General features: G+C 37.2%; 1 protein-coding gene across 1 annotated transcript in view; it reads left to right on the top strand.

Annotated features, from left to right (window-relative positions):
- The window catches only part of IQCM (IQ motif containing M), a 371,477-nt gene that overhangs the window by 284,181 nt on the left and 72,228 nt on the right, over nucleotides 1-15,068 (top strand). Inside the window, 1 exon segment of the mRNA XM_068541959.1 lies at nucleotides 12,855-13,016. Within this exon segment, the coding sequence (XP_068398060.1) occupies nucleotides 12,855-13,016 (162 nt within the window).

Here is a 15,068-nt window from a genome sequence, read left to right as displayed (position 1 = left end):
CCCTTTTGTTAACCATGCTTGTTTTCGATATCTGTAAGTCTGTATCGTAAATAAGTTCATTTGTTTATTTTTTTAAAATCAGATTCCACATATGAGTGATATCATATGATATTTGTCTTTCTCTGTCTGACTTCACTTAGTATAATACTGCTATACTTCAACAAATTTTTAATTAATTCATGTCCTTATTTTATATTCTTTACTCTGATTCAAGTGTTAATGAACATTTTTGTTCTTCTTTAAATTAAACAATGTTGGTATTTAATTGTAATATGAGATTAATGTTCCTTGCATTTATTCTTACCGGTTGTATCATCCAGTGGCATATTGTTTAACTGCCTTCTTAACCATTTTGCTCTTTGGTTTTTTTTTTTTTTTTTCTTAATTTATTTATTTTATTTATTTATTTTTGGCTGCATTGGGTCTTCATTGCTGCACACGGGCTTTCTCTAGTTGTGGCGAGTGGGGGCTACTCTTTGTTGCAGTGCATGGGCTTTTCATTGTGGTGGCTTCTCTTGTTGCGGAGCATGGGCTCTAGGCACGTAGAGCACGGGCTCTAGGCAGTAGTTGTGGCGCGTGGGCTTAGTTGCTCTGCGGCATGTGGGATCTTCCTGGACCAGGGCTTGAACCCGTGTCGCCTGCATTGGCAGGCAGATTCTTAACCACTGTGCCACCAGGGAAGCCCTGCCCTTTGGTTTTGATTCTTAATGTTTTGCTCTTTCATCAATGATCTTTAAGATCTCATATTTCAGCTTGAGATAAATTAAATGTAAGAAAGTTTCATTAATTTACGAATGGGGATGCTTTAGATTCACTTTCCCTTTTTCATAACATATGTAATTTTTTATACTGATAAATTGGCATTCTTCTGTTAAATTTACTGATGAATAGAGAAAGCTTAGACAAAAATGGCATGACAAAAAAGCATGACATTCATCTAATTCAAATCAAAGAAAATGAATGCAACAAAAAAACAAAGTGCTCTAAGAGTGACAATATATTAAAAGTACGACGTTTAGAAATTGGTCATTTACACTGGGTTATAGATTATTTGACCACCAGTTTGAACTCACGTTTGATAACCCCATGCTGAAAACCTCATATGTGTGGTCAGTGGCCCATGAGAGCTAAGTTAGCATTTTAATAAATGCATAATATTCACAATGGAAGGAAATCTTGATTATCTGTCACCATTGTTCTTAGCCTGTGAATTTTTTGTTCATGTGGAGATTATAAAGTGTATTTTTACCTTGGTGATAAATTTAGTTAAATAATAATGCAGGTACTGGGCAAAGGGAAAGGATTAGGCTATTTTTACCCATACTTGTAAATACTTCTTAATAATTGACTTCAAAAATGAGGCCTTCTATTCTGGTTTAATAACCCAGGGTCACTAGTAAAGCTTTATTAGCCATCTAACTCTCTCTTGATACACTTAGAACTGGTCCTGAACTTAACAATTTATATACTAGCCCTTTTTAAGTAGTAAGTCGGTGCTGGGGATTTGTGTTGAGGACAGGCCCATTAGGAAGAAATTCACACTTCCATAAATCCTAGAAGCTCAAGTTCTCATCATTCCCTGTAAAGTACATTTACTTGTGTACTGTGTACATGACTGAGATTGTGTTGCTCATACATTTTTAGTGTTAAAATATCCTTTAATAATTTTAGAAAGGAATAATTGCGATAATAGATTTTTTTTCTTTTTATCACCCCTACCTATAATGTAAAGCTGACAACTTTATGTCTGTTTCCTAATTCTAAGAATGATCTGCCACCAAGTGTCCTGTTAGTACTAATGTGCTATTATACTTTCTTGGGGGGTGTGGGAGAAAAAAATCACACACATGGGATTAGAGTTGGCAAATATTGAGTAATAATTATTCCTTATACTTTTTTGTATTTCAAAAATTTCCTATCATGAACATATAATGCTTTATTTTTTTATTTTTTTAATATTTAAAAAAAATTTTTATTGGAGTATAGTTGATTTACAATGTTGTGTTAGTTTCAGGTGTACAGTAAAGTGAATCAGTTATACATCTATATATATATATCTCCACTCTTTTTTAGATTCTTTATGCATATAGTTCATTACACAGTAAGAAATAATATTTTTTCACAGTAAAAGTATGTCCCAAACATTTCATAGAATATGCTTATACTAAAAAATTGTTATTTTTTTTTAACATCTTTATTGGAGTATAATTGCTTTACAATGGTGTGTTAGTTTCTGCCTTATAACAAAGAAATCCGTTATACATATACATATGTTTCCATATCTCTTCCCTCTTGCATCTCCCTCCCTCCCACCCTCCCTATCCCACCCCTCTAGGTGGTCACAAAGCACCGAGCTGATCTCCCTGTGCTTTGCAGCTGCTACCAACTAGCTATCTATTTTACGTTTGATAGTGTATATATGTCCATGCCACTCTCTCACTTTGTCCCAGCTTACCCTTCCCCCTCCCCGTATCCTAAAGTCCATTCTCTAGTAGGTCAGTGTCTTTATTCCTGTCTTGTGTCTTGCCCCTAGGTTCTTCAAGACGGTTTTCTTTTTTTTTTAGGTTCCATATATATGTGTTAGCATATGGTATTTTTTTTTCTCTTTCTGACTTACTTCACTCTGTATGACGGACTCTAGGTCCATCCACCTCACTACAAATAACTCAATTTCATTTCTTTTTATGGCTGAGTAATATTCCATTGTATATATGTGCCACATCTTCTTTATCCATTCATCTGTTGATGGACACTTAGGTCAATTTTGTTTATCTTCTCAAAGAACCAGCTTTTAGTTTTATTGATCTTTTCTATTGTTTCCTTCGTTTCTTTTTCATTTATTTCTGATCTGATCTTTATGATTTCTTTCTTTCTGCTAACTTTGGGGTTTCTTTGTTCTTCTTTCTCTAATTGCTTTCGGTGTAAGGTTGGTTGTTTATTTGAGATGTTTCTTATTTCTTAGGGTAGGATTGTATTGCTATAAACTTCCCTCTTAGAACTGCTTTTGCTGCATCCCATAGGTTTTGGGTTGTCGTGTTTTCATTGTCATTTGTTTCTAGGTATTTTTTGATTTCCTCTTTGATTTCTTCAGAGATCTCTTGGTTATTAAGTAGAGTATTGTTTAGCCTCCATGTGTTTGTATTTTTTACAGATTATTTCCTGTAATTGATATCTAGTCTCATAGCATTGTGGTCGGAAAAGATCCTTAATACGATTTCAATTTTCTTAAATTTACCAAGGCTTGATTTGTGACCTAAGATATGATCTATCCTGGAGAATGTTCCATGAGCACTTGAAAAGAAAGTGTATTCTGTTTTTTTTTGGATGGAATGTCCTATAAATATCAATTAAGTCCATCTTGTTTAATGTATCATTTAAAGTTTGTGTTTCCTTATTTACTTTCATTTTGGATGATCTGTCCATTGGTGAAAGTGGGGTGTTAAAGTCCCCTACTATGATTGTGTTACTGTCGATTTCCCCTGTTATGGCTGTTAGTATCTGCCTTATGTATTGAGGTGCTCCTATGTTGGGTGCATAAATATTTACAATTGTTATATCTTCTTCTTGAATCGATCCCTTGATCCTTATGTAGTGTCCTTCTTTGTCTCTTGTAATAGTCTTTGTTTTAAAGTCTATTTTGTCTGATATGAGAATTGCTAGTCCAGCTTTCTTTTGATTTCCATTTGCATGGAATATCTTTTCCCATCCCCTCACTTTCAGTCTGTATGTGTCCCTAGGTCTGAAGTGTATCTCTTGTAGACAGCATATATACGGGTCTTGTTTTTGTATCCATTCAGCCAGTCTATGTCTTTTGGTTGGAGCATTTAATCCATTTACATTTAAGGTAATTATCGATATGTATGTTCCTATTACCATTTTCTTATTGTTTTGGGCTTGTTATTGTAGGTCTTTTTCTTCTCTTGTGTTTCCTGCCTAGAGAAGTTCCTTTAGCATTGGTTGTAAAGCTGGTTTGGTGGTGCTGAATTCTCTTAGCTTTTGCTTGTCTGTAAAGGTTTTAACTTCTCTGTCAAATCTGAATGATATCCTTGCTTGTTAGAGTAATCTTGGTTGTAGGTTTTTCTCCTTCATCACTTAAAATATGTCCTGCCACTCCCTTCTGGCTTGCAGAGCTTCTGCTGAAATATCAGCTGTTAACCTTATGGGGATTCCCTTGTGTGTTATATGTTGTTTTTCCCTCACTGCTTTTAATATTTTTTCTTTGTATTTAATTTTTGATCGTTTGATTAATATGTGTCTTGGTGTGTTTCTCCTTGGATTTATCCTGTATGGGACTCTCTGTGCTTCCTGGACTTGATTAACTATTTCCTTTCCCATATTAGGGAAGTTTTCAACTATAATCTCTTCAAATATTTTCTCAGTCCCTTTCTTTTTCTCTTCTTTTTCTGGGACCCCTATCATTCGAATGTTGGTGTGTTTAATGTTGTCCCAGAGGTCTCTGAGACTGTCCTCGATTCTTTTCATTCCTTTTTCTTTATTCTGCTCTGCAGTAGTTATTTCCACTATTTTATCTTCCAGGTCACTTATCCATTCTTCTGCCTGTTATTCTGCTATTGATCCATTCTAGAGAATTTTTAATTTTATTTATTGTGTTGTTCATGACTGTTTGTTTGCTCTTTAGTTGTTCTACGTCCTTGTTAAACGTTTCTTGTGTTTTCTCCATTCTATTTCCAAGATTTTGGATCATCTTTACTATCATTATTCTGAATTCTTTTTCAGGAAGACTGCCTATTTCCTCTTCATTTGTTAGGTTTGGTGGGTTTTTACCTTGCTCCTTCATCTGCTGTGTGTTTCTCTGTCTTCTCATTTTGCTTAACTTACTGTGTTTGGGGTCTCTTTTTCACAGGCTGCAGGTTTGTAGTTCCCGTTGTTTTTGGTGTCTGTCTGCAGTGTCTAAGGTTGGTTCAGTGGGTTGTGTAGGCTTCCTGGTGGAGGGGACTGGTGCCTGTGTTCTGGTGGATGAGGCTGGATCTTGTCTTTCTGGTGGGCAGGTCCACGTCTGGTGGTGTGTTTTGAGGTGCCTGTGGCTTTATTATGATTTTAGGCAGCCTCTCTGCTAATGGATGGGGTTGTGTTCCTGTCTTGCTAGTTGTTTGGCAAAAGGTGTCCAGCACTGTAGCTTTCTGGTCGTTGAGTGGAGCTGGGTCTTGTCATTGAGATGGAGATCTCTGGGAGATTTTTGCCATTTGATGTTACATGGAGCTGGGAGGTCTCTTGTGGACCAGTGTCCTGAACGTGGCTCTCCCACCTCAGAGGCACAGCCCTGACACCTGGCTAGAGCACCAAGAGCCTGTCATAACATGGCTCAGAATAAAAGGGAGAAAAAAAAGAAAGAAAGAAAGAAGAAGATAAAATAAAATAAAGTAAAATAAAATAAAATAAAATAAATTTATTAAAATAAAAATAATTATTAAAATCTTTTTTAAGTAATAATAAAAAAAAGAAAGAAGAGAGCAACTGAACCAAAAAACAATTCCACCAATGATAACAAGTGCTAAAAGCTATACTAAAAAAAAAAAAAAACAACAACGGAGAGACAGAACCCTAGGACAAATGATAAAAGCAAAACTATACAGACAAAGTCACACACAGAAGCATACACATACACACTCACAAAAAAAAAAAGGGAAATATATATATATATATATATATATATATATATATATATATATATTGTTGCTCCCAACGTCCACCTCCTCTATTTGAGATGATTCATTGTCTATTCAGGTATTCCACAGATGCAGGGTACATCAAGTTGATTGTGGAGATTTAATCCTCTGCTCCTGAGGCTTCTGGGAGAAATTTCTCTTTCTCTTCTTTGTTCGCACAGCTCCTGGGATTCAGCTTTGGATTGGCCACGCCTCTGCATGTAGGTCGCCTGAGGGTGTTTGTTCTTCACTCAGACAGGATGGGGTTAAAGGAGCAGCTGATGTGGGGGCTCTGGCTCACTCAGGCTGGGGGGAGGGAGGGGTACGGATGCAGGGCGAGCCTGCGGCGGCAGAGGCCGGCGTGACTTTGCAGCCGCCTGAGGCGCGCCGTGCGTTCTCCCGGGGAAGTTGTCCCTGGATCACGGGACCCTGGCAGTGGCGGGCTTCACAGGCTCCTGGGAGGGGAGGTGCAGACAGTGACCTGTGCTCGCACACAGGCTTCTTGGTGGCTTCAGCAGCAGCCTTAGTGTCCCATGCCCATCTCTGGGGTCCGTGCTGATAGCCGCGGCTCCCGCCCGTCTCTGGAGCTCCATTGAGCGGTGCTCTTAATCCCCTCTCCTCGCACACCAGGAAACAAAGAGGCAAGAAAAAGTCTCTTGCCTGTTCGGCAGCTCCAGACCTTTTCCCAGACTGCCTCCCAGCTAGCTGTGGCGCACTAGCCCTCTTCAGGCTGTGTTCACGCAGCCAACCCCAGTCCTCTCCCTGGGATCTGACCTCTGAAGCCCGAGCCTCAGCTCCCAGCCCCCGCCCGCCCCGGCGGCTGAGCAGACGAGCCTCTCGGGTTGGTGAGTGCTGGTCGGCACTGATCCTCTGTGCGGGAATCTCTCCGCTTTGCCCTCCGCACCCCTGTTGCTGTGCTCTTGTCCGCGGCTCCGAAGCTTCCCCCCTCCGCCACCCGCAGTCTCCACCCGCGAAGGGCCTTCGTAGTGTGTGGAAACCTTGTCTGCTTCACAGCTGCTTCCCACTGGTGCAGGTCCCGTCCCTATTCTTTTGTCTGATTTTTCTTTTTTCTTTTGCCCTACCCAGTTACATAGGGAGTTTCTTGCCTTTTGGGAGGTCTGAGGTCTTCTGCCAGCGTTCAGTAGGTGTTCTGTAGTAGTTGTTCCACATGTAGACGTATTTCTGATGTATTTGTGGGGAGGAAGGTGATCTCCGCGTCTTACTCTTCCACCATCTTGAAGCTCCTCCTCCTGTAATGCTTTTAAAACCATAAAATAATGTTAAAATAACCATGGAGCCAAAATATTTACCAAACAAAAGTATGTCTTTAGTATGATTCCAGTTACAATGTTTTTTAAAATCCCTGTGATTCTTGAAGTACAAGTCTGGGGACCCCTGCCTTAGGTATTCAAATTCAGGCTCTGCAGTAGGGAAGCAGTAAGACCTCAATAATACAATCGACCTGTGCGGGAGAGGGAGGGACGGGCATCTTTGGGTCCTCTGAACACTCACCACCTATTCTGAATATTAAGCATAGTGAGCCTTGCTTATCTGAGAGGCAGGAGATAACTATAGGTGTCTAAGGAGGTCCCACTGTGGGGTTTTATTCTGGCTTCCATCCTTAGCAAACTAAGAGTGTTATAATCAGTTGATGAACTGTGGTTTTGACCTGAGGGGTTGTCAATAGTCTGTATAAAATAAATTCTTGTGGAGAAGACTAACATCAGAAAACCATCTGGAAAGAGCTATGAGCTCTTGTGAGAGAAACCATATTGCTGACTATGCAGGGACAGCTAAAGGATTTAGAAAGATTGGAAGAAAGCTTCAAAGGGAGAGGCCGCCAGACAACTAGCAACCCCTGAAGGTGCTTACAGTTCCATGATACCAGGAACAGTGTGTTTAAAATGATATGGCATCCTCGTTGAAAGGACCGACTTTGAAGTTAGAATTAAGATTAGATCCTGGCCTCACCACTTACTGTGAGGCCATGAAAATGCCCTTTAACCTCTATATGCCTCAGTGTCTTGAGCTATGTTATGAGTATGCTAGTATTGAACTCATACGATTGTCAGCAAGTCACACATATGTGATTTTAGGATTAATTTAGCTAATGTACATAACCTGCTTAGCACACTGCCTGCTATATACTAAGCTCCCAATGAATACTATTAATTATTGTTGTATTTATTTGTTAATTAAAAAGCCCTTTATTGACCTTTTCCCAGTATCAGGCACAGGGCTAGGTGCTAAGAGATTCAATGGTTAGCAAACAATCATGGACCTTGTCTGCCTGTAACTGATAGTCTTGTGAAGGAGGCAGATCTCGAGTAATGATAGGAATAATATAATTGCAAACTTCAGTAAGTGTAATGGAGCAAAAGTACAGAGAAAAATAACTCTGAGATGATATAATGTGAAAGCTTGATCTAGTTGGTGAGAGTCAGAGGACACTTTGAGAAGAGACATGAAAGTGTTGTAGACATTGATGAGGCAACGGAGGAAAGGGTTTGGTAGGAGAACATACCAGCTATACAGAACATCTTATGCAAAGCTTCTGAAATAGGAGGATGCAAGGTGTGATTCTGAAACTGAAAGAAAGCCAAGGTTGCTAGAGTAGAGATGGAGGAGGAGGCAGGGGCCAGAATGTTCAAAATCTTTCAGGACATAGTAAGGACTTGGTATTATTTTAAGAGCATCAGGAAGCCATTGAATAGGAAAATGTATGAACTAGGGAACCGTTGAATAGGAAAATGTATGAACTAGGGAACTGTTGAATAGGAAAATGTATTAAAAATAGTTTAAAAAATATTATTCTGGCTGCTGTTTAGAGGCAAGATCAAAAGGGCCAAGAAGACTGTTTAGGAGGCAAAAGTGTTTGTATAAAAATAGATGATAGTTTTTCTAGGGGGGTGGCAGTGGGTAGTGCGGTGTCAAGGAGATCTCCTAATTTTCTAGGTTGTGCCATTAAATAGGGGCTATTTACTGAGACAGGGAATCCTAGAACAGGACAGACATTAGTGCCTATTTGTTAGCCAAGTGGAGTTGTCAATTAGGCAACTGGATATCATGATTTTGCCATATTTTCTTAACGCTAAGATGTATATTTTCGTATTTTAATGTCTCTAAAATTGAGCTATATCTTATAATCAATGGTATGCCCTAGTTAAATTTCCAGCCTTTTATATTTCTTAGTGGTGTGAAAACTAATGGGGTCATCAACATCTATAATGTCTTAGATTCAACAAAATACTCTAATAATAGCAACAAGGAAGACCACCATAACATCAATTAGTAGCTCACAAGCACTAATTAACACAAAACTTCTGATCAGTATACAACAGGAACCACTTACCCTTAGAATGTCCAAAATAGTGTAGAAGTGACCAGAAAGAGCAATGACTTCAGGATGACTGTCCACTTTTCCACCCACCCATCCAGAAGACAAGTAAGATGGGGGACAAGACAGGAAACTGCCCTCATTATCTAAATAAGATAGAGGCTGTACCAGCATCTGTTAAATGAAGAGCATGATAATAATAGTAATAACACTTAAATAATGCTGGCCATGGACTAGGTGTTCTTCTAAAGACTTTATATCCACTCATGACAACACTATTATGTGAACAGTTTTACTATGATACTGAGCTGGAAAGAGGTTAGCTGACTTGCTTCAGGTCACACAGCTCAGAAATGGCAGATCCAGGTTCACAGCCAAGCAGTGGTCAGCTCTAAAGCCTCTGCTCTCAACCACTGCTGCTACCTCTAATGAAGATAATTAATTACTTGGTGACCTGGGAGCAATAGAGATTTATGGAAATATTGTGTGGGCTTTTGCCAGACCTAGACACATATATCTAAGATCTTCAGAGTTTTACTATGTATATGGCTAGGGAAGAAGGCCTAAGGAAGAGCTCTTATTCTTTTGAGTTCTGAGAACTGTATTATTACATCTAAATGTAATGTGGCAATATTGACTTAGCGACTTAGCAGTATATTAAAAGGAAGGTGTTCTATAAATAACGTTATCAATATCAGCAACAAAAATTAAATTCCTGTTTTTATCTTGGGATGACATGTGTAATAAAACAAAAAGAAGAGGACATGTTTTACAAGCCATATGTCTTCTAAAATGAAAAATGCTTACTTGTAATCAACTTTGATATTATGAAAGGAGGTACAATTATCCCAAAGTCATTATGCCTTGTTTATATAAGTTCTAAGGCTCCATTTGGATTACCTGATGGCAAATGGTGGCATTAGCAAGACTCTGAGCTGAAAACCTTGAATGTATGTCTGATACTATAGCTATCATGATATCACATTGTCATGGCAAGTTCAACATTCCACAGACTTCATGTATTTCTACTTAAGTCTTCAATGAGGATAAGCCAGGAAGAGAAAGTGGCAGGTCTACATTCACCACTGCTTAGATTTTAGTGTAGGCATTTTATTTTTCCCCAAATGGAAACATTTGCCTTTATGGAAAATAAAATGCTTTATTAAAACTAATAAGCATAGCCCTATTAAATAACATTACTAAACATCTTGTTTAAGCTAAAGGAATTAGAAAGATATAAATCTTGAAGAGGAGAGAAATCTAAGTGTAATTTGGTCCTTCACACTAAAAAGGCTGCTATTATTGCTAGATTTTTCTACTTTATTTTTTTTTTCTTTATGGTTTCGAAGAGAGAAACTCTGATCTATTTTGTTTCCTCACTTTGTGTGTGATGGAAAACTTCAGGATTGTATTTAATTTCACTCTATGGTTTCTCATAATGTAATTAATGCTGCATCCTCCTTCACAATTCATCCTCCTTCACAAAATGCTGTCTCCTTCACAACTTGAAGAGACCTCTACTGCCTGAGGATCTCCCCTGCTCAACTTCTTGAAGAAGTATGATCAGAGTGAAAAAGTAAAGCAGGGTTGACTCTTTAGCACTGCTCTGTAATCGTTCTGGCTTCCTTTCTTCTGTTGACAGATGAGAAAGGATTTAGAATTATTTAAGTGAGATATATCTAATAACTGTTTGCATATCTGAGCACATATGAAGATGTCTGCTTTTTTTAGTTAGAGGGGAATAATTTTGAACTTTTCTTTTTTAAAAAGAGGCAGAAAATTCCCTAAGATGTTTACAATTGAAAGATGCAATAACTTTATTTTCTGGCTCTTTCATGGTTTTTATTAGTGTTGGAATAATACTAGATGAAAACTAAAACTAACACACTCATGTAGTACTTACAGACATGGTGCTATAAATTTTTATATATCTCTTATATCACTTAATCCTGACAATAACCCTATGATGTCAGTATTATCACCAGGAGATAAACGTGACTCATCTAATATTTCATAGCTTGTTAATAGTGGTTCAAGAATTAAAAACCAGGTATGTTTGTATCAGTCAGGGTCCAGTTAGAAGCTAAAACTACATGGTGATTTGAGCAGGAAAAGATTAATATAAAGAATTATTAACTATGATAGTGATTAAATAAGATTGGCTACTAAGGGTAAAAAAACCCTAAATAATTGAGAAGGGCAGGTATAAGGAGTGGCGCTAACCCTCGGTCTGAGGCAGAGCACTTAAGGAAAGAACAAATTTTAAAGAGTGCCCCTTACCCTCTCCCTTTACCCTGGGATCCAGCTCTTCTTGGAGAGGACACAGCTGTGACCCAGTGAGTGGCAGAGACGTTTGCTGAGGTAGCATGCTAGTGGAACTCCCAGGGAAGCCACTCTCTGGGGTTCTGGGGAAACTTCCCATAGGGAGGTGTCTCAGTGTGGAACCCATTCAAGGGAAGGTGGTGCCTCACGGAACATGCTAGCAAGGTCCCAGTGTGTGAGTCAGGGGAGCCCTGTGGGGTGCCAAGCAACATGGCCCGGAAGGTGCCCTGCACTGCTGGTCACTATGCACGGTAGGAGCTATCAGAGAAAAGCCCCCAGAACCAGGAAGAGCCTCTTTGTCCTCTAGTTTCCTACCTTACCCTCTATGAAGGATGCTTAAAATTTTCCCACATGGCAAGGGAGAAATATTCTAGTCTCACAAATAGGACAATGAAGGGTGGATTTAGGGTGAGGCAATAGATGGATACTACCCACCAACAAATCTGCTTTCTTAATCATTGAATCATTATGTTGTACTGCCTTATACTTACTGTACCACAAAATATGATATTTGAAACAATAAAGGGGAAAAAAAGGAAGGAAGGTAGATAGGTAGGAAGAAAAAGATAGACAATGTAACAGGATTATAAATGAAGATTTACATCAGTATCTCTCTTTTCTTTGAAATGTTTCTAGATAGAGTCACTTTGAATTAATTGCTCAGGAGACTGCCTTATTAAATTTTAGGACATTGGCTTATCAACCAAAAACTGAAAACACAAACTGCAGGCCCAAGGGCCATAACCAAAGATTTTTCACTCTACAATTCAAATTATTTTTTAATCCCAGCTTTCTCATCTACTAGTTAATGCAGGTCATGTTCACTTGACAAATATTTGTTTGCAAATAAGAGCTTCTCCTCAGATAATCCAAATCCTAATTGCATCATTTACAGACTATAAGATTTAGGCAAGTTATTTAATTTCTTTGGGCCTCCAATTCCTCATGTAAAATGATGATAACAACAGTATCTACCTTACAGATGTGTTATGAAAATTAAGTGTGTTAATATTCAAAAGCACTTGGGACCATTTCTTGCATATAGTAAGTGCTATATAAATATTTGTATAGATGTTATTATACTTTCTTAGAGACCATAGCCTAAGAATATGTATTCTTTCAGTAGTTCCAGTTTATGGAACTCTTCATTTAATCAACATTTTTGTCAGATTATTCTGATTTCATTGTTTAATGACAATTTAAAAAATATGATTACGTTATAGTATGTATAATGTGAATGCTGTTGGTTATCTTACTTTTTTCTACAGCTATTAACAACAGTGCTTTAAACTGATAGTGTTTGAAGATTCTACTAGCAAGCGCTTACTCCTTAATTTTTGCTATGAATTATCTGAATGGTAAGATTTTTGGTGAAGTACTTTTGGCTAAAGAAAACTATGTTGTCAGCATAACCATTAGCATTCAAATTATTCAGTAGTTTTAAGTTTACATCCCTTAAAAGAAACACATTAGAAATTTTGTAAAAATGTCTAAAATTAAAAACAACTTAATGTTCTTTTTTTTTACAGAAGACCATGCAAAATACTCTGATATCATCAAGAAGTCCAATGCAATTGAAATGTTATTTACACTCTACCCTCCTCAAGGTGCCCATGTGTGTACTAATATGAGGCTTAGGTCAACTTGGCTGAGACCCATAGTAAATGGGGAAGAAGGATATAAGTATATAGGTAAGATGCTGAACCTTATAATTTCCTTTTATAATAAGGCAGAAATGACCTTGTACTTTATATAACCCTTATCCATCACTTAGATGATATGGGATGATAGGCCCTATAGAATATTCCCTTTCGTTCTTAAGTATTATGCTTGCAATTTAAAAAGTGGCTGATTTATACTTTGGTGACTCCATTAAAATAGTGGAAACACTGTGCTTATCCATTTACCTGATGATGGATATTAGGCTTGTTTTTTTAAAAAAGTGATACTACAAGGAAAGCTGCTACAAACATTCATGTACTGGACTGTGTATAGACATATGTTTGCATTTCTCTTGACTAAACTGTTTTCCAACGTGGTTAAACCATTTCATATTCCCCATCAGTAGAAATATGAGAGTTGCATTTGTTCCATAGCTATATCAATACTCAGTTTTTCTAATTTTAGCCATTCTAAGGGATAGCGTTGGTATTCCATTGTGGTTTTAATTTGCATTTCTCTAGTAGACAATGATATACAGCATATTTTCATGTATTTGTCATTTGTGTATCTTCTTTGGTGAAATGTCTGTTCAAATTTTTGGCCATTTTTATATTTTTTGCTGTTGTTTTAAGCGTTGAGAGTCCTTTAGATATTCTGAATATAAATTCTTTAACATGTATATGCTTCGCAAATATTTTCTCCCAGTCTGTGGCTTTGTCTTTCTCTTAATGATATCTTCTGAAGAGTAGAAGATTTTAATTTTGATGAAGTCCAGTTTACCACTGTATTCTTTTATGACTCATGCTTTTACTGTCATATCCAAGAAATATTGGTTAGACCTCTGGTCACAAGGTTTTCTTCTAGAAATTTTATAGTTTTAGATTTTATATTTCAGTGTATAATTTGTTTTGAGCTCTATTTTGTACATGACTCAAGGTTGAAGTTTTGTCTTTTTTCTAACATATTGATACCCAAATGTGCTAGCACTATTTGTTGAAAAGACTATCCTTCTATGAATTAACTCTGTATTTTGGAAAACCAAATAGTCCAAAGAAAATATATAGATGGCAAATAAGCACATGAAAGGATGACCAATATTATTAGTCATTAGGAAAATACAAATAAAAGCCATAATGTCATACCACTACTCATCTATTAGAATGACTAAAATAAAATTTAAAAATCTGACAATACCAAATCTGGCAAGAATGTAGAAAAACTGGAACATTCATACATTGCTGGTGGAAATACTAAATTGTACAACCCATTTCTAAAGCTTTTGATACTTTCTTATAAATTAATATGCTCTAACCATAAAGCCTAGCCATCCTACTCCTAGGTAATTACCTAAGAGGAATGAAAGTATTTGTTTACACAAAAACCTATATATAAATATATGTAGCTGCTTAATCATAATTGCCAAGAGCTGGAAAAACACAAATGTTCTTCAACTGGTGAATGGATAATCAAAATTTGTTAACATTTGTACAGTGAAATAGTATCCAGCAACAAAGAGGAATGAGTTACTGATACAATAACATGGATGAATTTCAAATGCATCATGTTAAGTGAAAGAAGCCAAACTCAAAGACTATATATTGAGTCCATTTAAATGACACTTTGGAAAAGCAAAACTAGTAGGACAGAGTCAGCTCTGTGATTGTCAGGGGTTAATGCTGGTGTGAGGGTTTGACTACAGAGAGGTTGCATGAGGGAGTTCTTAGGGTGATGAAACTGTTCTGCATAGCTAAAACAAACTGTATGCCAAAAAGAACGAATTTTACTGAAAGTAAAATTTTTAAAATAAACAAAAAATAAAAAGAGAGAAGAATTTAAGAACAGCAAACAAATCCAAAAATGACACGCACTGCTATTAGTCATTAGGGAGATGTAAATTAAACACAGTAGGATACCACCACACACCTACCTTAAGGGCTAAATTAAAAAGTCAGAACACACCAAGTGCAGCAACTGGAACACTAATATCCTGCCAGTGCAAATGTAACATTTTAAAAACACTATGCAAAATGGTTTGACATTTTCTTAAAAAGTTATAGATACACTTACTATATGACTCAGCC

This window comes from Eschrichtius robustus, chromosome 4 (genome assembly GCF_028021215.1).
Source record: "Eschrichtius robustus isolate mEscRob2 chromosome 4, mEscRob2.pri, whole genome shotgun sequence".
NCBI classification, from domain to species: Eukaryota; Metazoa; Chordata; class Mammalia; order Artiodactyla; family Eschrichtiidae; genus Eschrichtius; species Eschrichtius robustus.
The sequence above is the reverse complement of the archived record's forward strand: the minus strand, read 5'-3'. Positions and strand labels throughout refer to the sequence as shown.